At 43.9% G+C, this 26,790-nt stretch overlaps 1 protein-coding gene across 3 annotated transcripts in view; it reads right to left on the bottom strand.

The window, feature by feature from the left end:
* YTHDC2 (YTH N6-methyladenosine RNA binding protein C2) overlaps nt 1-26,790 on the bottom strand; it is a 155,290-nt gene that overhangs the window by 32,743 nt on the left and 95,757 nt on the right. For all 3 annotated transcript variants that reach the window (XR_013624886.1, XM_078786366.1, XM_078786367.1), the window contains exons 19-24: nt 21,423-21,528; nt 18,653-18,772; nt 18,174-18,446; nt 17,949-18,075; nt 17,605-17,810; nt 334-526 (exon numbers count right to left, since the gene is read on the bottom strand). Coding sequence is in view for 2 of the 3 variants with exons in the window: in XM_078786366.1 (XP_078642492.1) it covers nt 334-526; nt 17,605-17,810; nt 17,949-18,075; nt 18,174-18,446; nt 18,653-18,772; nt 21,423-21,528 (1,025 nt within the window). In the remaining variant the exon portion in view is untranslated. The remainder of the gene's footprint in view (nt 1-333; nt 527-17,604; nt 17,811-17,948; nt 18,076-18,173; nt 18,447-18,652; nt 18,773-21,422; nt 21,529-26,790) is intronic.

Here is a 26,790-nt window from a genome sequence, read left to right as displayed (position 1 = left end):
CGGTAACATGAGTAATCAATTTAAACTGGAATATGTACTGTGTGTGCATCTTTAGCTCCAAATTTGGGAAAAAAAAAAAAAACAGCTTGGCTCATTTTTTTGGCACCGGAATGTACATCGATACAAATGGATGGGCTGGATAGACAGACATAAGAGCCACTTCAACCCAACATCAACAATCTTCAAGAAACAAACCAACCGTTGTGGATGCTGATATAATACATGATGTCTGTCCAACAGATGTGGTTTGACAGGGCATGATGAGCAAGAGTATGTGGTTGGTACACATAAACGAATATAATGGACACTACAGCAAGAGATAATAATGCTTACATGGGACGGACTGTAGTCCGCTCATTGCATTTTTCGGCAGCCAAGCAGGCCCAGCGAACAGTGCAATTGTAACAGGGGAAATGGCAGAGCAGCAGCGCACGCATGCTTGACAATGCTGATGTGACATCTCGTCAAAGACGATCCAATCTGTGGGAAGTGCTGCCACTGCTTCCTGGTTTTTTTGTGTGGTGACCTGTCAAAGAGATGGAATTAGAGGCTGTGTGCACATATATATATAAAGGATACAAAAAGACACTTGCAGCTCAAAAGCATCTGCACATTCCGCTAATGCTTTTGATAATCATATGACAAGGGGTTAAAATTCTCAATGAAATTAGTGATTAATCGTTGTCTCAGAAAATAATATCAGAATGAAATTATGGGTTTTTTTGAGAAATTAAGAGAAATTCGAGAAATTTCTACTTTGAGAAATGAAATCCTTTTAGGAAAAATTGATATGAAATCCTTTTAGGTTAAAATGATATGAAATCCTTTTAGGCTAAATCGATATGAAATCCTTTTAGGCTAAATTGATATGAAATCCTTTTAGGCTAAACTGATAAGAAATCCTTTTAGGCTAAATTGATATGAAATCCTTTTAGGCTAAATTGATATGAAATCCTTTTAGGCTAAACTGATAAGAAATCCTTTTAAGCTAAATTGATATGAAATCCTTTTAGGCTAAATTGATATGAAATCCTTTTAGGCTAAATTGATATGAAATCCTTTTAGGCTAAACTGATAAGAAATCCTTTTAGGCTAAACTGATAAGAAATCCTTTTAGGCTAAATTGATATGAAATCCTTTTAGGCTAAATTGATATGAAATCCTTTTAGGCTAAATTGATATGAAATCCTTTTAGGCTAAACTGATATGAAATCCTTTTAGGCTAAATTGATATGAAATCCTTTTAGGCTAAACTGATATGAAATCCTTTTAGGCTAAACTGGTATAAAATCCTTTCAGGCTAAATTGATATGAAATCATTTTAGGCTAAACTGATATGAAATCCTTTTAGGCTAAACTGATATGAAATCCTTTTAGGCTAAAACTGATGTGAAATCCTTTTCGGCTAAATTGATATGAAATCCTTTTATCTAAATTGATATGAAATCCTTTTAGGCTAAATTGACATGAAATCCTTTATTGCAATGCAAATCCAACCAATGGCAATCTCAGAGCATTCCAAAAAGTCTGCAACAAGTATGTGTCCACTCTCAGAAGAGTCAGAAAACAACATCTATCCAACAACACGATTTATCTTTCAAGCTTGTCTCCCTCCCCAAAACCTGGTGGCACCTTGACAAAAGGGAACCCGGACATTTTTTTTTCTGAAAACCATTGATTTTCAATTTTTATCACGGTATAATTTGAAGGGGGATTTTTTAAATATTGTTTTTTGACAATTACTAAGTGTCGAAAAGAGGCCAAAGGTGTCGATTTTTCGATTTCGCTAGTGACTTCACACGATGAACCACACTTGATCCAAATGGTGGATTCTACAGACTTGGCATTTAATATGGAATATTTTTTTTGTGGGGGTGAACTTACTTTTCAAGATGTCTTAGAACCAAAAGTTCATTGGAATTATGTTGAAATTATTCGAGATTTTGTTAATGTGACCTTCAAAAGAAACAAAAACCACATTTTACATTTCGAAACAAATAAATAGATCCTTGAAAGTGATGGAAACTGATATCGAACTCAATTCATGGACAGTACTGTGTTAAACTTCTGTACGTTTTCCAGAAGTATCTCTTTATTTTGCACATTAGCCAAAATTTTTTTTAACAAAAACAAAAGTTAAATTACGACTGGGATTACGGGCAGTAAAATTACAGTTCAGTACTTCGTGTAACCCCCACGAGCATTCAGGAGAGCACGTACACGTTGACGCATGCTGTTCACGAGATTTGCCAAGGTTTGGACAGGAATCGCTTGCCATGCAGTGACAATAGCCTGCTGCAATTCACGCACAGAGGTCGGCTGCTGGTCCAAGTGGTCGATTTGACGCGTTAATTCTGCCCACAAGTTCTCTATCGGATTCATATCCGGGGACATGGCAGGCCACTCCATATGCTCAACACCATGGTCAGCAAGAAAGTGTTGGATGCGAGCATGATGAGGCCGTGCATTGTCATCTTGGAAGACAAAGTTTCCTCGAAAGGCTGCACGAGCAAATGGAAGCAATGTTTCTTCCAGAATGGCCCTGTACTTGAACTGGTTCAGGTTTCCATTCAGAACAACCAGGTCAGTTTTGCCCCCTGCATGAAAAGCAGCCCAAACGGTCACCCCACCACCTCCAGCTTGGACTCTTGGCACTATACAATCTTTGTTGTAGGCTTCATGCACTTGTCTGCGCACTCGGACGCGGCCATCTTGACGATAGACCAGAAACCTAGACTCGTCACTGAAGATCACGTGATTCCAGTGTCCTGGCTGCCATTGACGGTGCTCTCTGGCCCACTGCAATCAGCGCTGGCGGTGTTGTCTGGTCAGGCGTGGCTTTCTCAGGGCATGCCTGGCACGATAGCCTGCTTGAACCAGTCGTTGGTTGACTAGCCTTCTGGATACAGGCACATTTGTCAGTTGCTGCCACTCAGCCCGAAGCCGATTAGATGACTTGGTATGGCCATTGCGGACTAACCGGTGCAGCTGGCGATCATCCCTCCTTGTGGTTCTGCGGGGACGCCCTGGCCTCGGTATTGGAGTAGGGACACCCCTCTGAGCATTTCGTTTCAGGATCTTCGACACCTGACCTTGAGTGATGCCAAACTGCCGAGCAATAGCACGCTGTTTCATGCCGTAATTTTGTAAAGCCACCACTCCAAGACAAACAGCATTGTCGAGTTGACGGACCATCTCCAGAGGAAGCGGCAATAACTTTTGGAGACGTGCAGCAGTTGTTTTCCACTAATACAGAACGCAACAACCCTTGTATACCCGACTGTGAAGCCAATCATCAAATGCACCTGTCCGTACATTTTGCCACGCCACCTGTGATATAATCCTGTTGTTGACTTCTTGCTGCGACAGACAATCAGTGACATGGTTCTTTTAACAAATAAATCACCAAAGTGTAAAAGAAACTCACCAGATTGATATACTGAGTTAAGAAATTAAACCCAAGTCAAGGAAAAAAAAAATATTCCATATTAAATGCCAAATCTGTATAAAGAAACATTGCATGTCGAGCTCGGATTCAGATCCTGATTCCTCCGTCATTAGCAACTCTGAAGGTTCTCAGTATGTTGAAAATGATCAGTGGGATTGTGAAGAAACTATTGGAGACAAAATTAGTGATGGAAACACTTCTGGGGAATTGTGGAGCCTTATCATTTAGAGCCTTGTGCGAGCGAATCAGACGAAGATGGTGTTAGTGAAGATGGCAGTATTTGTAGTGCAGATTAAAACGCCGGTCGCAAGTTCACTACAGATTGGTCGGTTTTGTTTTTCCGTTCAAAGGAAAGTTTATCAGGGATTTTGTATTCATTGATAAATCAGTTGTATTACTTCAGAAGAAATACCGCACAGACACAACACAGACAGAGATACAGCAAGGACATGGCACGACGCCACATGCACACAGCACAGCACAGACACGACACAGGACCTTATTTTTTTTGTATACAAGATCGAGGCTCGTGAAAGAGCTAACATTAATCACACAAAAAATCAAACAGACACATAAACCATATAATAAGGGGAGCGGTAGACAAGATTTTCACCCTCTCTGCCCTTTTCACCCTGTCATTTGTGCTAGGTCGTCTTCTATCTGCTTGGAAATCCACCAACATCACTGCATTATATAAAAGGTGCATAAACTAACTGATCCCTTTAACTACAAACCAATGAGCTTACTTCCAATCAACAGCAAGGTCATGGAATCCATAATCACAGTTGATGTTAAATAATTCCTTTTCTCCAACAACCTCATCTCTGATCACCAATTTGGTTTCAGACCAAGTCACTCTACCTTGGACATGCTGCTTCCACTCACCCAACAATGGATGGTGGCCCTCAGTGTCAGATATGAGATGGACTAGACCACGTTTCTGAAAAAGGCTCATTGAAAACTTACAGGGTAATTTTTGAGTAGAAGTCAGCAACAATACCTATTCTTCCGATAATTCCGATTCCGATATCCGATAATGCCGATTATGAAAAAAATAGCAAGCTGTAATATTGTGTTTTGACCCTCTGCATTAAAAAACAAAATTGCCACCAAAACCACATAAATGTATCAGTGACCAACAAAACATGTTCAACTGTAACTCAAAATATTTGTGCTAGCTTTAAAATTGTAATTGTTAACGTAAATGTTGAGAGAGCATATCTACCTGAGAAATATACAAATGACATATATTGTGATTGATTTTCTTTCACAGAGTTTAAAATGTCATTAGTTGGGGCTGATAAAATTACATTTTGAACGTGTTTCTTCATAATAAAATAGTTAGGCATTACATGAATGTTGTTTACCTCCACCACCGAGGGTGGATGGAGTTTATATTTTCACCCCTGACAGTTTGTGACCAGGATGTCTCAAAGCATGGATGGATTTGGACAAAATTTGGTGGAGAGTTGGGTATATGATAGATGAAGTGAAGAGATTATGAAGAAGATCTGGGTCTGATAATTTTTTAAGTGATTCTTCACCATCGAGAGATAGGGCAAAATATATATACAGTCACGTGAAAAAGTAAGTACACCCCATGTAAGGTTTTGACTTTTTCAACATATTTAAACATACAGCTATTTGATCTTCATTTCAACAATATTGATAGATAAAGGTGATATAATATAACAAATATCATGAAACATTTACATTTTGTAGTCCATTGCATAATTTAAATAAACATAAATGCAAATTTCGCATGTGGAAAAAGTAAGTACACCCTTGGCTCTAATAGGTGGTATTGCCCCCTTTAGTAGAAACAACCTCAAGTAGGCGTTTCTTATAACTGTCGACCAGTCTCTCACATCGACTGGGAGAAATTTTTGCCCACTCCTCCAAGCAGAATTAATTCAGCTGTGCAATGTTTGAGGGTCCCTCGGGCGACGAGGCTTGCTTCGATCTCTCCACGGCATCGAAGTTTGAGTGTTTTCCCATTCGTGTCTTTGTCGGGTTTCCGCTGGTTGTTTTGTTGTGTGTGTGTTGTTGTGTGTTTCTGTTTAGTTTTGGTTTTGTGGTTGTTGCGGATTTGTGTGTGATTGGTCGTTTTTTATTCGCGCCTCGTGCGCGGCCTGGTCTTTCCGGGCTCCCTTCCCCCCCGTCGGTGTTTTGTGAGTGTAAGTTCTTTCCTTCATAGTATTTGCTTGTTTCTTTGATTTTCTTTTCTCCACCCTGCCTCTCGCGGGCATCTTACCCTTTGTCCGGCGTTTTCAAAAACAGGACAAACGGAGAGACAAAGAATTCTATATTGATTCTTTCTCTCCTCCCGGACACGTGCTTGTTCGCTCTCCTCCTCGTCTCGACTTGTACCCCGTCCCCTGTATCTCGTTTTTCTTCCGCCTCTGCTCCTTCTTTTTCAAATCCACGTTATCGCTTGGAGACTTTTCCCAGATTGTTTTTCATGGTTTTCATGGTTCTGTTTGGATATTGTTGGAATATTCTTAAACCGCAGCCGTGATGCTGACGACTCTGCATACAAAAAAAAATTAAAAAAATGAAGGTATTGGGAAGGGTGTGGGAGAGGAGGATAAGGAAGAAAGTGAAGATTGACGAAATGCAGTTTGGATTTATGCCAGGAAGAGGAACGACAGACGTGCTTTTCATTGTGAGGCAGTTGCAGGAGAAGTACATGGAGAAGAGGAAGAAGTTGTTTCTTGGGTTTCTTGATCTGGAGAAAGCATTCGATAGAGTTCCACGCAAAGTATTGACATGGGCATTGAGGAAGTTAGGAGTGGAGGAATGGTTGATCAGAGTAGTGATGGCAATGTACAAAAGAGCGCGCACAGCTGTAAGGACGAAGGACGGGAACAGTGGTGAGTTTGAGGTGAAGGTGGAAGTGCATCAGGGGTCGGTACTAAGTCCACTACTATTTGTAGCTGTGATGGAGGTGCTGGCTCAGAATGTAAAGGAGGGTTTCCCGTGGGAGTTGTTGTATGCAGATGATCTGGTGTTGATTGCGGAAAGTATGGATGGACTGAAGGAAAAGATGAACAAGTGGAAGGAATGTATGGAGACAAAAGGTCTGAAGGTGAATATCGGAAAGACGAAGGTGATGGCAAGTGGTAAAGCATGTGGTGAGGTGGAAAGAACTGGGAAGTGGCCCTGTGCTGTGTGTAGGAAGGGTGTCGGGGTGAACTCCATTCAATGTACAATGTGCGCTGAGTCGGTTCATCAAAAATGTAGTGGTCTGAGAGGGTCATTAACCTGTGTGGCAGCTACATTCAAATGTAAGGTGTGCATAGAGGGAGCTGTAGATGGAGGAAATGTTGAGTTGGATCTTGGAGACGGCGTGAAGCTGGAAGGTGTGAAAACATTTTGCTACCTCAGAGACATGCTGAATGGAGAAGGTGGATCAGACTCGGCAACGGTTGCTCGAGTGAGATGTGCATGGAAGAAGTTTCGGGAACTGAGTGGCGTGCTGATGATGAGGGGAGTGTCGTTGAAGCTGAAGGGAAAGGTGTATGCTGCATGTGTGAGAAGTGTTATGATTTATGGGAGCGAGACATGGGTAATGAACGTAGAGCAGCAACGAAGGTTGGAAAGGGTGGAAATGCGAATGGTTCGACGGCTGTGCGGAGTATCGTTGAGAGAGAGGAAGACAAATGATGAATTGCGAAAGATGATGGGAATAGAGCCTGTGATTGATGCTGTGAAGAGGAACAGGTTGAGATGGTTTGGTCATGTGTTGAGGAAGGATGAAAGTGACTGGTTGAGAAGAGTGATGGAAATGAATGTCGAAGGAAGTAGAGGGACAGGGAAGACCGAGAAAGACTTGGCTAAAGATGGTCGAAGAAGAAATGCGGGCAAGGGGGTTAACAAGGAGAGATGCAGAAAATAGGGCAAAATGGAGAAGATTGTCATGTGGACCGCAAAGCTAACCCCCGCTCTCGTAGGGAAAATGGCCTTTAAAATGCATGTTGGATGTTGTTGTTGATGTTTGAGGGGTTTCTAGCATGCACAGCTCGTTTCAAATCCCCCCACAACATCTCAATGGGATTTAGATCCGGGCTTTGACTTGGCCATTCCAGAACCCTCAATTTCTTTCTTTTCAGCCATTCCTTGGTGGATTTACTGGTATGTTTAGGGTCATTGTCATGTTGCAAGATCCACCTTCGGTTGAGCTTCAACTTTCCGACAGATGGCCTCACATTATCCTCAAGCACCCTCTGGTACAATGAAGAATTCATCGTGGATTATATGATGGTGAGCTGGCCAGGCCCTGATGCAGCAGAGCTGGCCAGGCCCTGATGGAGCAAAGCTGCCCCAAACCATAATATTTCCACCACCATGCTTTCCTGTTGGTATCAGGTTCTTGTGGTCAAATGCTGTCTTTGGTTTTCGCTAAACATGTCTTCTGGTACTGTGGCCAACTAGCTCTACCTTTGACTCATCTGTCAAGAGCACATTGTTCCAGAAGTGCTGATCTTTGCCTAGGTGTTCATTGGCAAACTTTAGTCTTGCCATGATGTTCTTTCTGGACAGCAAAGGTTTCCTCCTGGCACACCTCCCATGTAGATCAAATTTGTGCAGCCTCTTTCTAATGGTAGACTCGTGCACTTTGACATCAACAGTGGCAAGAGCTACCTGTAGGTCCCGTGATGACATTCTGGGGTTCTTAGAGATTTCTTTCAGCATCTTGCGGTCTGCTCTCGGGCTGAACTTGCTGGGGCGGCCTGGCCTGAACAAGTTGGCAGTTGTTTGGAATCTTCTCCACTTGTGGATGATCTTCCGGACAGTCGAATGATCGATTTCAAATTGTTTGGAGATCTTTTTAAATCCCTTCCCAGACTCGTTGGCATCTATAACCTTCTTTCTGAAGGCCTCAGAGAGCTCTTTTGATCTAGGCATGGTGACGCCGCACACTTCAACAACAAAGAGCAAACCAAACTGAATGTCTGGGGTTTAAAAAAGACAGGTTCCTCCAAGATCCTCTCTAATGATGTTCTAATGTCTAATGTTCTAACGATGTCTGCAAATGGCACCTGAGCTGATGCACCTGATTCTAATTTTAGGTATTTGAAGTCGTGATAAATGTAGGGGTGTACTTACTTTTTCCACATGTGAAATTTGCATTTATGTTTATTTAAATTATACAATGGACTACAAAATGTAAATGTTTCATGATATTTGTTATATTATATCACCTTTATCTATCAATATTGTTGAAATGAAGATCAAATAGCTGTATGTTGAAATATGTTGAAAAAGTCAAAACTTTACATCGGGTGTACTTACTTTTTCACGTGACTGTATATATAGTTGCGGTTTTGTGGTTTTATAATGAAGGTTAATTTCCCCTCCTAGTTAGTTACACTACAACATGTAGCCTAACTTAAGCTCAGTTATTTCTTTGTAAATGTAAGAGTAGTCCTTTCCTGTGTTAGTTTTGCGTTGAGTAGGATAATGAGAATTAGGTGTCCTTGTGGCGCTTTGGGTGGTTTTTGGCGCCGAAATACCACGCGGCAGGCCTGAACAAGTCGACCGAGGCCGAAGAAAGGCAGAGGAGGAGCCGTCGGTAAGCGCGAGCCGCCAATCAGGGCTCGAGGGGAGTGACTTACCACTGCGGCAAAAGGCAGGGTTTGGAACATTCGAGTCGGACTCGGGCGGGGCGATATAACCCTGTGCTCAGAGCCCCCCGCCTCAGATGAGACCCCAGAGGAGACGCGCTGAGTCAGTTCGGAGTTGAGTTCAGAAGGAGATGCGCATAACCCCGTTGTACACGAACTTGCCCTGCTCCCCACGCACTGCGCAGTATTAATCGCGCTGTGAAGAGACCCGTGCCGGGCCACAGACGCGCGATATTTCCTCCTGCCTGCCTTCGCCTGTTACGCGCCGCGAGGATTTTCCCTCTTGCCTGCCTTCGCCGGGATACGTGCTGTGACCGCCAGAGGGTCATGACCGGGTGAGCTGTTCCTGGAGCGACCGAAGCAGGCGCGTTCGGTGCGCGAACATTCTTCCTCCATCTCCCTGTGTGTGTAAGTGGGCCAATTGTCTGGGCTTTGGTAAGACTGCTTAAGTTCTGCCCTGTGTCCCTTTCCTTTCCTTCAAATCATTGTAACTAGTGTAAATAAACCCTGTTATTCCTTCTGATTCGACCGCTTTTGGCTTTTCCACCATTGGTCTCGCGTGGTACGAATTAGATCGCTCTAGTCGGGTTCTATAGGAAGGTAACAGCACGAGTCACATGGTACGCATCCCGCTCGGGCGTACTCAATCACACGTGGTTCGTGCGAGACTCGATCCCCGCTTCCGCTGCGGCGTGGGTACTCAAGGTACGCGTGAAATTGTCCCAAAACCCTTTTCCACGTCTGCCCGGAAGTGGCGACTCAGTCTCGCGGTTTTGAAGACCCAGAGGGAAAAGGGGGCTTAATCTCCCCTTTGTAACGGGAACGGGCTTCGAAAAACTGCAACAATACATATAGTACAACATCTTCGCCAACTGGGATTTCAGTCGCCGTCTGGGCATCCTCCATCGTGCGAAGCCCTTTCTGGGCACGACTGAGCTTCTCACCACATACAAAGCTTTCATCTGCAGCTTGATGGAATACTGCTCTCCCCTCTGGGCTGATGCTCCTGCCTCACACCAAACTTGGCTTCACGCTGTAGAAACCAAAGCTTTCAGAATCATTGGTATCTCCCATGATAAAGCGGCTTCTGAGGGCCTATCTCTCTCTCACCGCAGGCAGGTTGTGGTCTTTCTGTCTTCTACAGTCTCCTCTCCGGCCTAGCTCCCCCTGCTCTGTCCCCCAAATATTCCTTCAGGATGCACAAGATCTGCCAGAAACCCTCTTCTGGTGAACCTGCCAAAATCAAGACTCTCCGCTCACCTTCACCCTTTCATTCCTCATTTTACCCGCCTCTGGAACAATCTCCCACACTCTCTTCAATCCCTCTCCTCCCTCCAGGTCTTCAAAACAGCTGTGCACCACCATCTATTATCTTCCCCCATCCACAACCTTGATATTTTCTTCCCCCGTTAATCCACCCCAAATCCATCTCCTTCAAATTCCCTGTTTTCTTTCCTGAAATCCCCTGCAGTGTCAATCTTGTTTATCCCGTGTACTCTGCCCCAGCCCTCTCCCCTCCACAGATCTCCTGATGTCCCTGTTCTCTACTATTATTGTGCCTCCCTCTTGTCTCCTCTTGCCTCCTGCTCCATTTATTATGTATTCGATGTGTTTAGCTCTTACACGAGCCTCGACTTGGTAAACAAAAAATATCTGAAAAGGTTGTGGATGGATTTAGCCTAAACTTGGTGGACAGGTTTGGTGTGTGACAAGGATAAATTGATTCAATGTTGGTGAAGATCCGAATACAGATCCGTATTCGATATTTTTTAACTTTTGCAAGTGACTGTTCACCATTGAGTGATAGGGCCAAAAACGATTTAAAAATTTTTTAAAAACCACCTTTAGAGGCCATTTTTTCCCCGCAAGCGGGGGTTGGCCTTTTTCGGGAACTGTGGTTGTTGTTGTTTTTCGGTCCCCTTTTTGAATATATATATATATAGCATGATATATAGCATGATATTTCAAAAAGTTGTGGAGAACTTATGACAAAACATGGTGGATGAGTTGGGTAAGTGACAAGAACAAGCCGATTAGATTTTGGTTCAGTTCCGAATCCAGATCCAACCTATCAGTGGATACAAAATGTAAACTGTTCAACCTGACAGAGGTATGCTCTCTACTGAGTGCCGTTAGAGTTACTTCCACCACCAAAGGTGGATGGAGGTTATGTTTTCACCCCTGCCTGTTTGTCTGTGAACAAAATAACTCCAAAGGTTGTGGACTGATTTGGACGAAATTTGGCAGAGATGTAGCGTATGTGACAAGGACGAAATTATCAGATTTTGGTGAAGATCCGGATTCGGATCCGGCTACTATAATATTTTAAGTGATTCTTCACCATTGGGAGATAGGGCCAAAAACTATACATAACAGGATATTTCAAAAAGTTGTGGAAAGATTTGGATGAAACTTGGTGGAACGGTTGAGTGTCTGACAAGGACAATTCGATTCATTTTTGATGAAGATCTGAATATGGATTCGGATGTGAGAATTAATTAATTTTTAAAGTGATTCTTCACCATTGGGAGATTGGGCCAAAACGATAGATAGCAGGATATCTCAAAAAGTTATGGATGGATTTGGACGAAACTTGTTGGACAGGTTGCGTGTCTGACAAGGACGATTCGATTCAATTTTGGTGAAGAGCCGGATCCAGCTAGTATAATTTTTTAAGTGATTCTTCACCAATGAGTGATATGGCCAACCAGGCGGAGGTATGCTCTCTACTGAGTGCCGTTCTAGTCTTTGCATGCTTTTATCATCGATGCACACCTCCATGCATGTTGACACAAAATGTGTGCACATTCACTTGCACAAATACCGATACTACCCGCTCTCACCCCATATACTCCATGCCTCTCTAAATCTAAAATTAACCAATTTCGGAAAGATGGTCCTGTCCACAATACCTTCACACATACATGATATATAAAGACTGTGGTGATTGTGAAGAAGAAGAGGAACTGTTGGTGTCACCCACAAGGGGCTTGAGGCTATTTAAGATCCCGCCGCACGAATGCTCGTGCGAGACTTGGCCTGCTGTGAACCAAAGTCAGACAATGATTCAGAGAGAGAGAGAGAGAGACAATGATTCAGAGAGAGAGAGAGAGAGACAATGATTCAGAGAGAGAGAGAGAGAGAGAGACAATGATTCAGAGAGAGAGAGAGAGAGAGACAATGATTCAGAGAGAGAGAGAGAGACAATGATTCAGAGAGAGAGAGAGAGAGAGAGACAATGATTCAGAGAGAGAGAGAGAGAGACAATGATTCAGAGAGAGAGAGAGAGAGAGACAATGATTCAGAGAGAGAGAGAGAGAGAGAGACAATGATTCAGAGAGAGAGAGAGAGAGAGAGAGACAATGATTCAGAGAGAGAGAGAGAGAGAGACAATGATTCAGAGAGAGAGAGAGAGAGAGAGACAATGATTCAGAGAGAGAGAGAGACAATGATTCAGAGAGAGAGAGAGAGAGAGAGACAATGATTCAGAGAGAGAGAGAGAGAGAGAGAGACAATGATTCAGAGAGAGAGAGAGAGAGAGACAATGATTCAGAGAGAGAGAGAGAGAGAGACAATGATTCAGAGAGAGAGAGAGAGACAATGATTCAGAGAGAGAGAGAGAGAGAGACAATGATTCAGAGAGAGAGAGAGAGACAATGATTCAGAGAGAGAGAGAGAGAGAGAGAGAGAGAGACAATGATTCAGAGAGAGAGAGAGAGAGAGAGAGAGAGACAATGATTCAGAGAGAGAGAGACAATGATTCAGAGAGAGAGAGAGAGAGACAATGATTCAGAGAGAGAGAGAGAGAGAGAGACAATGATTCAGAGAGAGAGAGAGAGACAATGATTCAGAGAGAGAGACAATGATTCAGAGAGAGAGAGAGAGACAATGATTCAGAGAGAGAGAGAGAGAGAGAGAGACAATGATTCAGAGAGAGAGAGAGAGAGAGACAATGATTCAGAGAGAGAGAGAGAGAGAGAGACAATGATTCAGAGAGAGAGAGAGAGACAATGATTCAGAGAGAGAGAGAGAGACAATGATTCAGAGAGAGAGAGAGAGAGAGACAATGATTCAGAGAGAGAGAGAGAGAGAGACAATGATTCAGAGAGAGAGAGAGAGAGACAATGATTCAGAGAGAGAGAGAGAGACAATGATTCAGAGAGAGAGAGAGAGACAATGATTCAGAGAGAGAGAGAGAGACAATGATTCAGAGAGAGAGAGAGAGACAATGATTCAGAGAGAGAGAGAGAGAGAGACAATGATTCAGAGAGAGAGAGAGAGAGACAATGATTCAGAGAGAGAGAGAGAGAGACAATGATTCAGAGAGAGAGAGAGAGAGAGAGAGACAATGATTCAGAGAGAGAGAGAGAGAGACAATGATTCAGAGAGAGAGAGAAAGAGAGACAATGATTCAGAGAGAGAGAGAGAGAGAGAGACAATGATTCAGAGAGAGAGAGAGAGAGAGAGACAATGATTCAGAGAGAGAGAGAGAGAGAGAGACAATGATTCAGAGAGAGAGAGAGAGAGAGAGACAATGATTCAGAGAGAGAGAGAGAGACAGAGACAGAGACAGAGACAGAGAGAGAGAGAGAGAGAGAGAGAGAGAGAGAGAGAGAGAGATCATTGCGAGATGGTCGATTGTATTACCTCGCTTAAAATTTGTAACCTATTAGCTATATTATACTGTTGTTGTATTTGCATGTGTTTCATAGATCCTAATTGATTCAAGTTTAATAAAGCCTGATATTGACCAAAGGCTTCTCCATCATTCATTACAAAGACATTGTATACGAGTATGTACAATGCTTTCAGGAAGTATTCATACTCCTTGACTTTTTTACATTTTGTTCTGTTACAGCCTGAATTAAAAATGGATGAAATTGATTTTTTTTTTTCACTGATCTACAAGTAATACCCCATAATGTAAAAGTGAATTTAAAAAAATATTATATTTTATAAATTAATTTTAAAAGAAAAGCTGAAATGTCTCGAGTCAATTAGTATTCAACCCCTTTGCGATGACACTCCAAATTGAGCTGAGGTGCATCCAATTTCCTTTGATCATTCTTGAGATGTATCTACAACTCAAATGGAGTCCACCTGTGGCCAATTTAATTGATTGGAATTGATTTAGAAAGAAACACACCTTTCTACAGTGCATTCAGAAAGTATTCAGACCCCTTCACTTTTTTCACATTTTGTTATGTTGCAGCCTTATGTTAAAATCGTTTAAATTCATTTTTTCCCTCATCAATCTACACTCAATACCCCCATAATGGCAAAGACAAAACAGGATGGCAGAAACTTTTGCAAATTAATTAAAAAGAAAAAACTGGAATATCACATTTACATAAGTATTCATACCCTTTGCTATGACACTTGAAATTTAGCTCAGGTTCCTCCCATTTCTCTTGATCATCTTTGAGATGTTTCTTCACCTTGATTGGAGTCCACCTGTGGTAAATTCAGTTGATTGGACATGATTTGGAAAAACACACACCTGTCTATATAAGGTCTCACAGCTGACAATGCATATCAGAGCAAAACCAAGCCATGAGGTCGAAGGAACTGCCTGCAGAGCTCAGAGACAGGATTGTGTCGAGGCACAGATCTGGGGAAGCCGACAAAAAAAATTCTGCTGCATTGAAGGCTCCCAAGAGCACAGTGGCCTCTATAATTCTTAAATGGAAGAAGTTTGGAACAACTGAGCAATCGGGAGAGAAGGGCCTTGGTTATAGAGGTGACCAAGAACCCGATGGTCACTCTGGCTAAGCTCCAGAGATCCTGTGTGGAGATGGGAGAAACTTTCAGAAGGACAACCATCACTGCAAACACTCCACCGATCTGGGCTTTATGGCAGAGTGGCCAAAAACGGAAGACTCTCCTCAGTGAAAGACACATGAAAGCCCGCTTGGAGTTTATAAAAAAGCACCTAAAGGACTCTCAGACTGTGAGAAACAAGATTCTGTGGTCTGATGAAACCAAGATTGAACTGTTTGGCTTCCGTCTGGCCGCTCTGCCACATAGCCCAGATCGGTGGAGTGTTGCAGTGATGGTTGTCCTTCTGGAAGTTTCTCCCATCTCCACACAGGATCTCAGGAGCTCAGCCAGAGTGACCATCGGGTTCTTGGTCACTTCTCTTACGAAGGCCCTTCTCCGCCGATTGCTCAGTTTGGCCGGGCGGCCAGCTCTAGGAAGAGTCCTGGTTGTTCCAAACTTCTTCCACTTAAGAATTATGGAGGCCACTGTGCTTTTGGGAACCTTCAATGCTGCAGAAATTTTATGTAGGCTTCCCCAGATCTGTGCCTCGACACAATCCTGTCTCTGAGCTCTGCAGGCAGTTCCTTCGACCTCATGGCTTGGTTTTTGCTCTGATATGCATTGTCAGCTGTGAGACCTTATATAGACAGGTGTTTGCCTTTCCAAATCATGTCCAATCAATTGAGTTTACCACAGGTGGACTCCAATCAAGGTGTAGAAACATCTCAAAGATGAACAAGAGAAATGGGAGGCACCTGAGCTAAATTTCAAGCGTCATAGCAAAGGGTATGATTACTTATGTCAATGTGATATTTCAGTTTTTTCTTTTTAATAAATTTGCAAAACTTTCTAAAATCCTGTTTTCTCTTTGTCATTATGAGGTATTGAGTGCAGATTGATGAGGGAAAAAATGAATTTAAACGATTTCAGCATAAGGCTGCAACATAACAAAATGGGAATAAAGTGAAGGGGTCTGAATACTTTCTGAATGCACTGTACATGCATACATACATTCAGTAAATACATACAGTACATACATACATACATACATACTTACATACATACATACATATTCAGTAAATACAGGGTGATTGAAAAGTAACTCCCTATTTTAAAATACTTATAATTTATTTCATAACTGTAATTTTTACAAGAAATGGATGTAAGAAGAAAGCGTATAGCATGAAGTTTTATTTAAAATTCGATATGGGCACCAGAATTCGCCACCAGCTTCTCAAGCCACCCGGGAACCACGTCAACTGATTTCACCAGGAACTCTTGTAGGATGGAAGACATACCTTCTCGTATTCGCCCTTCAAGTTCTTCCAAAGTCGTTGGTTTGGTACAGTAGACTTGCTCTTTTACCCAACCCCAAAGAAAAAAGTCACATGGTGTTAAGTCAGGGCTCCTGGCTGGCCACTCATACGGACCACGACGACCCATCCATCTCCCAGGGAAGTGGGCATTCAGCCATTCACGAACAACAATAGCAAAATGTGGAGGAGCGCCATCTTGCATGAAAATCAAATCTTCAACATTCTCCGAAGCACTGATAATTGGCCAGATTTCGTCTTGCAGCATGGTGAGGTACCTTTTGGCATTCATGGTATCGCGAAGAATGAAGGGACCTACAATCCTTTCCGAAGTCATTCCACACCACACCATTACCTTGGGCCGATATTGCGTTTTTTCAGAAATACCACGAGGATCTTCTCCTGCCCAGTAATCGCAGTTGTGACGGTTCACAAACCCACCGATGTGAAATACCGCTTCATCAGACCAGAGGATATTTTTAAAGAGATCAGACCAATCTTCATACCACTAGCTGGGCACGCTCCTGCAGGGTAAGACGTCCAGCCATGTTTGTAGGGCTTCCGAATTTCAAACAAAAAATAATCTGACAAAAAAGCCAACACCGATTAAATTCTCATACATGAAGGAACAAACACTAAAAATTTGAGAAAAATATTACAATAAATAAATAATTTCTAAATATTTTAAAATAGGGAGTTACTTTTCAATCACCCTGTACATACATACATACAAAAGCCTGGTGTTGGCTTAGCGGTTAGGGTGCCGGCTTGGGATCCTAGGATCCTGGGTTCGTAATCCCGGTCGATTGCTGATTTAACGCCAGGGGGGTTGACTCAGCCTGTCATCCTTCCGAGGTCGGCAAATCGAATACCAGTTCACTGGTAATTCCCTGTGTGTCGCAAGAGGTGACTAACAGGGTTGGTGGCAGGAAGGGCATCTGGCTGTAAAACATTGCTTCAAAAAGGGGACCATGGTGTCCGAAAAAGGCCAACCCCTGCTCTGCGGGGAAAAATTGCCTCTAAAGGTGGTTCTTATACAGTACATACATACATACATACATACATACATACATACATACATACATACATACATATGCTTATTTAATATCGTAGGTTTATTCTTGGAAAACAATTTTACATGTTTCACTGAATAACCACCATTATTTTTTTCCTATACAATTGCATTTAAGGACTGACACATCATTAGAAATGGAACTAGAGCAAAGTTAATGGCGCGCCATTGCAATTCCTCACGCTTCCCACCTAAAGCAAAGTCGAAAGATCACAAAAACGTCCTCCAGGAATGGACCAATATCACATTTTGAGTTGAAAAAAATTAATAAGGAATTGGAATTTCCTGAGTGAATGAGTCGAAGGGCCTCTTGATATGCACAGCCTTATGTATCGATATGATCATTGTTGCAGTTGTTGCACAACAAATAAGTCATCCCCTGACCTTGCTAGTCTGAGGCAGTAAGAGAACAGATGCTTGATGAAAGCGTAGACATGGCTTCCAGGAACTGTTCAACGTTCTGTTTGCACGGTTCACATGCGCCACGTTGGGGTACAGGCCAGCCACCAAAGCGGCTTTAACAACGGCCCAGTTATCAGAATTAACGTTTAACTCTCTGATGTCTCCACCGCCACGTCCTCGCACAAAGCCTGCGAATGCAGTTAAGTGTTCCGATTCAGAATAAAAGTAAATACATGCATGAAGGGGAGCAAAGCACAAAGATTGAAAACAAAAATGTGATTCATTCAATGTGAAGATAATGGTTGAAGATGCTATAAAGGGCTGACCAGAAGCTCTGAGCTGCCCAAGTAGTTGAGCTCTCATCCCAATGATCATTTCCATGGTGCCTTGAGATAAGTAATTGCGTTCGCAAAAAGCTCGCTCCCATCCCTCTGCGTAGGCCTTTTGCCATGCCTGCAGCACAAAATGTGTAAACAGTTGGTGGGAAGGTGAAGGCTTGAACTTCGAAACATATGGGCCATCAAATTACCAGTTCACCCCCGCCCTTAAACCTGGAATGCACGGAGTAAAACCATGTGATCACTGCAGGTGTTGGCTGCAAAGTTGCGGCGACAGGCCCAGGCAGTATGGCGCTGGGAACTCTGGGAAGGCAACAAAAAAGGCTCACGATGTGCCAACGAGCATGCTATTGTCAGTACGGGGTCCAGGCACTTGAGCACCACGCTATACAGCACCATCTTGCCAAAACGGGGCTCAATTGGGAGCTCAGAGAGGTGGTGTCCAAGCACAGTGAGATCTTGAAACTCATCCATTGCATCCATTGCCTGAATAGACCATTCCAAACAGGGGGGAATCTAATGTGAACAGTGGTTTAACTCTTCTAGTGATCTACAAATGCAAACATTGCCTTCTTAGTAATATGGCGACTGCTGACAAGATAAACAATATTCTGACTGACTAAAAAAATTGGTCTTGTGGATTGCTAAGGAAGGCAAAGAAAATACTGTTGCAGATTCACAGGGGTTCTGACCTTGAGTAGAGTTAGGGCATTCTTGATCAACAGTAAAGATGGTGGTTCTGGGGCTTTAGTCAAAAACTCTTCGACAGTCACATTCTTTGGAGCCAGAAGCTTCGTGTAAAGGCTGAGTTCCTGTAAGCACATCAAATATGAAAGGCAACTCAATGCTTAAAGGAAAATAAACCGAAGCTACCATCCCTGTAACTTTATCGTCAAAGCAATGCTGGATGTTTCTCGATTTTAATCAGCAATGTGACATGTTCAAATAGTCCATTCACATTTTATACGAGCCCAGGTGTTTGCAACGAATAGAAGAATAGCAAGGAAAAAGAATGACATACATGAGGGTAACATAAACGGAGAAGATATGATAATATTTCACAAAACAACTCACCATCAATACAGTAGATATGGCCTAGTTTATCTCAATAGTTTGGGATCCAGACCAAGGATTTTAGGATGGACCGGACACCACTTACCATTCCTTCCAGGACTCAATTATATTTTAGTTTAATATCTGGAGATGAAGAATTTTTTTTTTTAAATACAAAGTCGAGGCTCGTGTAAGAGCTAGCACATTAAACACACTAATCATAAACAGACACATAAAGCATATAATAAAGGGAGCAGGAAACGAGTGGGAGAGATCGGGAAGCACACAAGCACAACAACAGCAGAGAACAAAGACGTCGGTATATCTGTGGAAGGGAGACAGCTTGGTGGAAGTAAGGGCCGGGGGGAGTACACAGTAAAAAAACAAGTGGACACTACTAGGAATTTCAGGAATACAACAACAACAATAACAACAACAACAACAACAACAACAACAACAGGCATTTTAAGGCCATTTTCCCTGCTAGAGCATGGGTCAGCCTTGCGGTCCCCATGACAATCTCCTCCATTATGCCCTATTTTCTGCATCTCTCCTTGTTAACCCCCTTGCCCGCATTTCTTCTTCCACCATCTTTAGCCAAGTCTTTCTCGGTCTTTCCCGTCCTCTACTTCCTTCTACATTCATTTCCATCACTCTTTTCAACCAGTCACTTTCATCCTTCCTCAACACTTTCATCCCTTCTAGGAATTTCAGGAATGAAGTCGGATATTGAAAAAGGTGGATTTGGGGTGCTGTTGTCCTTACAGCAGGTTCTACCATCTCAGCCAAGGAACTCTATAGGTCTGTCAGAGTGGTCATTGGGTTCTTGGTCACCTCTCTGACCAAGGTCCTTCTTGGCCAGTTTGGTCGGACAGCCAGCTCTAGGAAGAATCTGGGTAGTTCCATATTCTTCCCATTTCCTAATAATGGAGATCACTGTGCTCTTGGGAACTTTCAACGCTCTAGAAATTGTTTTATACCCTTCCCCAGATCTATGCTTCCTCACAATTGTATCTCAGGGTTCTACGGACAGTCCCTTGGACTTCATGGTAGAGATTCAGCTCTGACATGCCCTGTCAACTGTGGGACCTTTTATAGAAATGTGTGTTCCTTTTGAAATAATGTCCAATCAATTGAATTGGCCACAGGTGGACTCCAATCAAGTTGTAGGGACATCTCAAGGATGATACAAGAAAAATGGATGCACCTGAGCTCAATTTGGAGTGTCATAGCAAAGCAGTTGAATACTTATTGACTCAAGACATTTCATCTTTTCATTTTTAATTATTTTGTAAAAAATAATAATAATAAAAAAAATTCAATTTTACATTATGGTATATTATGTGTAGATCAATATTTGAAAAAATCTCAATTTAATCCATCTTAAATTCAGGCATAACAACAAAATGTGAAAAAAGTCAAGGGGTGTGAATACTTTCTGAAGGCACTGTAGTCTTCACACCTATGCCCCTGCCATCCCAATGCAAATATTGTTTGGCCGATTCTTGCTCGTCCGTGTGCACACTGTACCATTGTGTTAGCATACGAGCCTTGACCCCGATCCTTCAAAAAAGGACTTGCACAACAACAAATGAACGGATAATTAAACTACAGACACAGCAACAATCCAACAGCCCCGCAACAACATTTACATAAACTCACAAGCAAATAACATGGCCCACAACTAGAACGGCACTTGATAGAGTGCGTACCTCCGCCAGGCTGAACAGTTAGCGTTTTGTATCCCACTGATGTACAGATCCAGATCTGGCCTCTCAACAAAAACTTAATCGGCTTGTTCTCATTACCAACACGACTCATTTACCAAATGTTGTCAAAGTCCATCCATAACTTACTGAAATATCAAGCTATGTATAGTTTTTGGCCCGATCTCTCAATTGTGAAGAAGCACTTAAAAATTTCTCATATCTGGATCCAGATCTCCACTAAAATCGAATTGATTCGTCCATGTCACACACCCAACTCATCCGCCATATTTCGTCCGAAAAAATTCATAACTTTTTGAGATATTGTGCTCAAAGACAGACAAACAGACAGGTGAAACATAACCTCTGACCATCTATGGTGGCGGAGGTAACAACTAGTCTTGCAGTTTGCAAGGTACAGGACCAAACACATACTGACTTTACTGCGAAAAATAAAAAAGTGAACCCTTACTGAAACTTGATCACCACACTTCAACCAACAATGCAACCATAATTTATGACGAAACGAAAAAACGCAATGCCAAGCCAACAGAAAATGAGCTGCAAAGCAGGACGTGATCAATATTGTGTCATCACTCGTATCCATGAGGAATTAAAAGAACCCAGATAATGAACCAGTGTTCCTCATTTAGGTTCATATAATCTTCATGTATATTTAGGTTCACACAATTTCAAATCTCACCTGCAGTGGCTCTCGTAACAGCTCGGGAGTCTGATACTCTTCCATGTTCATGAACCGTCTGCAACTGAACAAGTGAAAGCAAACGCCAGGCCGACAGCGCCCTGCCCTGTTAGAACCAACATGCAGGTATAGGTGGGGAAAATAAATAAAGAAGAAACATGCATTATTAAAGTATATATAGCACTCTCCAACATTTTTCCTCATTCTCAGTTCACAACAGTTAGAACCACACGAAGCAAAATTACATGGGCACCACCCTCAAATAAGTATATGTTGTAGTGTCTCAGCTGATAGGTACCCGGTGTGTACCCCGGTGTAGAATAGGTACACCGTATCCCTGCGTGTCGTAAGAGGCGACTAAAAGGGTTGGCGTCAGGAAGGTCATCCGGCCATAAAAACATTGCCTCAAAAAGAGAACCACGACAATTAGAACTAGATATGGGCATGGTACAGCCCGAAGTACCCCGTGGGGGACCCCATTCCCTCTCGTCAAAACTCAAGGTGGGGAACCCGATCAAAGCAAGGGTGGAAATCACTCCATTTATGACGACGAAACGTCTGATGCCCGAAGTGGAGATCGGTTTCTGAGGTTTGGGACATGGAATGCAGGGACAATGACAGGGAGATCAGGAGAAGTGGTGGAAGTATTAGTCAGACGAAGAGTGGACATATGTTGTGTGCAGGAGACGAGATGGAAGGGAAGTGGTGTGAGAATGGTGCAGGGTAGGCAGAGACAGAAATACAAGTTTGTGTGGCAAGGGTGCCCGGAAGGCGTACATGGTGTTGGTGTCCTGTTTTCTGAGGAGTTTGTAGACAGTGTGGTGAGTGTGACGAGAGTGAGTGAAAGGTTGATGACGGTGAAAATGATGATTGGAAAGCTCTTGGTGAACGTCATCTCGGGATATGCTCCGCAGGTTGGTCGGAGCGATTGTTACATATTTATGTGAATGTATGTGAATTACTATTCAGGTCCTTGCTTATCAATGTGTAGTCGATTAAGTGTTGTTGTGATTAAAGGGTCAGGAGCCCTTCTGGGAAAAAGGAGACCGGAAACGGAAGAAGAAAAGACACGAGGTCCGGGAGAAGCGACGATTCTTCTTCTTCCTCGCCCAGCTCCGAGGAGAGTGGGGATCGAGATTGAGCAGCGTGGAAAAGCTGCGTTCCCAAGCCCGTCTGGCGAGAGGAGTTATCGGGACGTGTAACTACCCTTTTGACACGTCAAGTTGCCGTGGGTCCGTGCACGGACCCAGCGTCTGGCACAGTTTGCCGCACCGTCTACAAGGACGCGTACGGGTCGCACTTTGGGGCCTCGCGCGCGTTGCAAGCGGCGCTTGCTTTGCCCGCTTCGCTTGGCCAGGAGGGGTGTGCTGCAGCCGTGGTTCCCGGTACGGTACATGCCCGGTGGAAGCACGTCCGCCCGGGGTTCGTTCAACCGCCCGTGTGCGGCGAAGCCGACCATCATCTTGGTCAGGAGGGGCCCAGAGACATTGTGAGGGACAGAGACCAAAGGGGTCGTGAGTACCCAAGGGGTCGGGAGTGGGGAAAGGGGACACACGTATGTAAGATGGCCATCTTAATCATCTCGGGGATTGATTGTTGATTGTGGATTGTTGATGGTTGATTGCTCGGGGAATATATCATCGATTATTCCGGATCCTTGGTGTGGGGTTTTTTCTTGGTTGGAATTCATATTGATTGCGTTACGAAAGCGCATACATAATAAATCTTTCTGGCGGAGTTCCTCTCACGGTCCGGGGGTCACCGAGACCAGGTAGTCACCGGGAGGACCACGTAACAGAATTGGGGGCTCGTCCGGGATCTAAAATTGTATAAAATAATAAAATAATATTTTTATTAATTAAAATTTATTAATTAAGTATTAATTGGTAAATTTTTGGGGAAATTGGGGTAAAGTCTTGGGTGAAGGTTAACAGGTGTTAACGATAGTCACCATGGCGTTTGTGGCACAGAACTTTGCGGTAACACCGAGTGAGGCACAGTTCCGAGCGTTACTAAAGATGGACCTCTTGAAATTGGCCAAACATTTTAACTTGGAGGTCCGAACTAATGTGAGGAAGGCAGAGTTGCAGACCACGGTGATACAATCTATGGTGGGATTAGGAACATGGGACGAGTTAGCCTGGCAGTGGCTACCCGAAGAACCAGAAGACGTTGAGCTCCGGAAACTGGAGTTGCAATTACGGAGCCAGGAACGGATCAAAGAAGAAGAAAGGAAAGCAGAAAAGGAAAGAGCAGAAGAAGAAAGGAAAGCAGAAAAGGAAAGAGCAGAAGAAGAAAGGAAAGCAGAAGAGAGGAGAGAAGAGAAACAAGCAGAGGAAAGGAGAGTGGAACGAGAACTCCAGGAAAGGTTAAAAGAAGAAGAAAGGAAAGCAGAAGAGAGGAGAGAAGAGAAACAAGCAGAGGAAAGGAGAGTGGAACGAGAACTCCAGGAAAGGTTAAAAGAAGAAGAAAGGAAAGCAGAAGAGAGGAGAGAAGAGAAACAAGCAGAGGAAAGGAGAGTGGAACGAGAACTCCAGGAAAGGTTAGCAGAAGAAGAAAGGAAAGCAGAAAAGGAAAGAGCAGAAGAAGAAAGGAGAGTGGAACGAGAACTCCAGGAAAGGTTAGAAAGGATGAAAACAGAGGAAAGGAAAGCAGAAGCAGAGGAGAGGAGAGCTGCAAGGGAACTCGAAGCAGAGGAGAGAAAAGCGGAAAGGGAATTGAAGGAACGTGACATGGCGCTTCAGCAAGAAATTAAATTCAAGGAGCTGGAGTTAATGAGAGAACGGGGAGAGGTACCACCCTTGCTGACGGGGTCGACACCTAGCCAGAACACCTGGGATGTGGGCAGACATGTGAGGCTGGTTCCACCCTTCAGTGAAAAGGAAGTCGCTAAATTTTTTCCGCACTTTGAGAAAGTGGCTCGACAGTTAAACTGGCCGGAGGAGGCCTGGACCATACTAGTACAAAGTGTGCTGGTGGGAAAAGCTCAAGAGATTTATTCGGCGCTACCAATGGACCAATGTGCAGATTATGAGGTATTGAAGAAGCACATCCTCAAAGCCTATGAGTTGGTTCCGGAAGCTTACCGGCAAAAATTCAGGAATGCCAGGAAGAGGGAGAGTGAGACCCATGTGGAGTTTGCCAGAGTGAAAGAAAACATGTTTGATCGGTGGTGTGAGTCAAAAGGAGTCGGGAAAGACTTCGAAACATTGCGTGACTTGATCCTGGTGGAGGAATTTCAACAGTGTGTCCACGAGGACATCAAAATGTACCTGCAGGAAAAGAAAGTACCGAAGTTGTGGGACGCAGCCACCATGGCAGATGATTATGCCTTAACACACCGGATAGGGGTCCACGAACCTAACTCCTCGCCTAGATCTCCGCAGGGGAGGTGGGGAACAGCAGGTGCGGAGAACGACAATACATGGCGGCGGCCTCGAGAGGATTATGGGGACAACGCGGATACCCCACCTGTTCGAAATCAGAGGGCTGCGGGCCCAAGACAAACTTATATTTCGGGGGGCCCGAGGCAGACCACGAGTTTTTCCTCCGGGCATACTTGCGCTTTTTGCAAGAAACCTGGACACTTGATGTCCAGTTGTTACCGCATGAAAAGGGAAGACCCAGAGCAGAGTCCGACTATTACCACTCCGAATGCGATGGCAAGCGTAAGAAATCGCCCACAGAAGAGTTACCGACCATTTATTTATGAGGGGTTGGTCTCACTCAAGGGAGACTTGACTAATCCAAGACCGGTTAGGGTTTTGAGGGACACAGGAGCCCATCAATCCTTAATGCTTGAAGGCATTTTGCCATTGTCAAAGAGTACCGCAACGGGTGATAGTGTTCGGTTACAAGGGATCGGTGGCTGTGTTAGTGCCCCACTTCATGTCATCCATTTGGAATCCGATTTGGTGTCAGGACCGGTCACCGTCGGTTTACAAGCCACGCTTCCTGTAGAGGGAGTATCTGTGATTATTGGGAATGATTTGGCCGGGGGGCAAATTTATGGTAACCCGAGGGTTGGTAAAGAGCACAGCAGGGAAAATAACACCCCACCAGCTCGGGATGGCGACAAAAGTTCCAAGTTATTTGTAGGGGGACTGAACTTCAACACAGAGGAAGAAGTTCTGACCTCTGTCTTCAACAGATATGGGCCGCTGGTGGAAGTGCGGGTGGTAAAAGACAGGGAAACGCAACGGTCAAGAGGGTTCGGCTTTGTCACGTTTGCAAGCACAAGAGACGCCAGGGAGGCAGAGAAGAATTGGAATGGTAAGGATTTGGAGGGTCGGACCATAACAGTAGGGAAGGCATTTCGTAGGCGTCGAGAGGTCTACAGAAGAGGACAACTTGGCAGTAGTTTTGGGGTTGGCAGCAGCCGATATTACTATGGAGGCTCCCAGAGTTACGGCACCTCCCGAAAAAATGAATGTCAGAGCACTGGCCGAGAAGGAGACCGCCAGTCAGGTAACGGCTGGGACAAGTGGTCCCACCGTAACTGTTAGGAGTCTGGAGAAGTTGAAGCACTATATATACGGGGGAGCCGCCGAGCCGGGGCTCCTACACGGACTAACCGTGAACGCCACGTTCTTAAAGGCGTCCAGGTAGTGAACTTTCCTGCACGGACTAACCGTGAACTCCCCGTTCTTAAAGGCATCCATGTAATGAACTTTCCTCCCCGGACTAACCGTGAACTCCACATTCCTTAAGGCGTCCATGTAGGGAATACTCCGCTGGGCCTCCCGAAAAAGTGCTGTAGAGAGGTTTAAATTTGGGGGCTTTGGTCACCACCTCTTAACCGTCAGTCAAGAGAAACTAGAAGTGGTTGACGCTTGGTCCAGAGGGAATTAATCTCGGGGATGGTGTGAAATTTTGTTGCTTTATTTTTAAGTGATGACTGTGCCCGGGGGGAACTGATGAGTTGGGGGGGGGGTGAGTTATCTGGTTTGTTTATCCAAGTTGGCCGGCAAAGAAAGTTTTCGCTGGGTTCAAACTTTCTTTCTTGAAGGGGGGGAGTGTTACATATTTATGTGAATGTATGTGAATTACTATTCAGGTCCTTGCTTATCAATGTGTAGTCGATTAAGGGTTGTTGTGATTAAAGGGTCAGGAGCCCTTCTGGGAAAAAGGAGACCGGAAACGGAAGAAGAAAAGACACGAGGTCCGGGAGAAGCGACGATTCTTCTTCTTCCTCGCCCAGCTCCGAGGAGAGTGGGGATCGAGATTGAGCAGCGTGGAAAAGCTGCGTTCCCAAGCCCGTCTGGCGAGAGGAGTTACCGGGACGTGTAACTACCCTTTTGACACGTCAAGTTGCCGTGGGTCCGTGCACGGACCCAGCGTCCGGCACAGTTCGCCGCACCGTCTACAA

Source organism: Myxine glutinosa, chromosome 11, assembly GCF_964187855.1.
Source record: "Myxine glutinosa chromosome 11, kmMyxGlut1.1, whole genome shotgun sequence".
Classification (NCBI taxonomy): domain Eukaryota; kingdom Metazoa; phylum Chordata; class Myxini; order Myxiniformes; family Myxinidae; genus Myxine; species Myxine glutinosa.
Note: the sequence above shows the minus strand (reverse complement) of the source record. Positions and strands in the feature narration are given on the sequence as shown.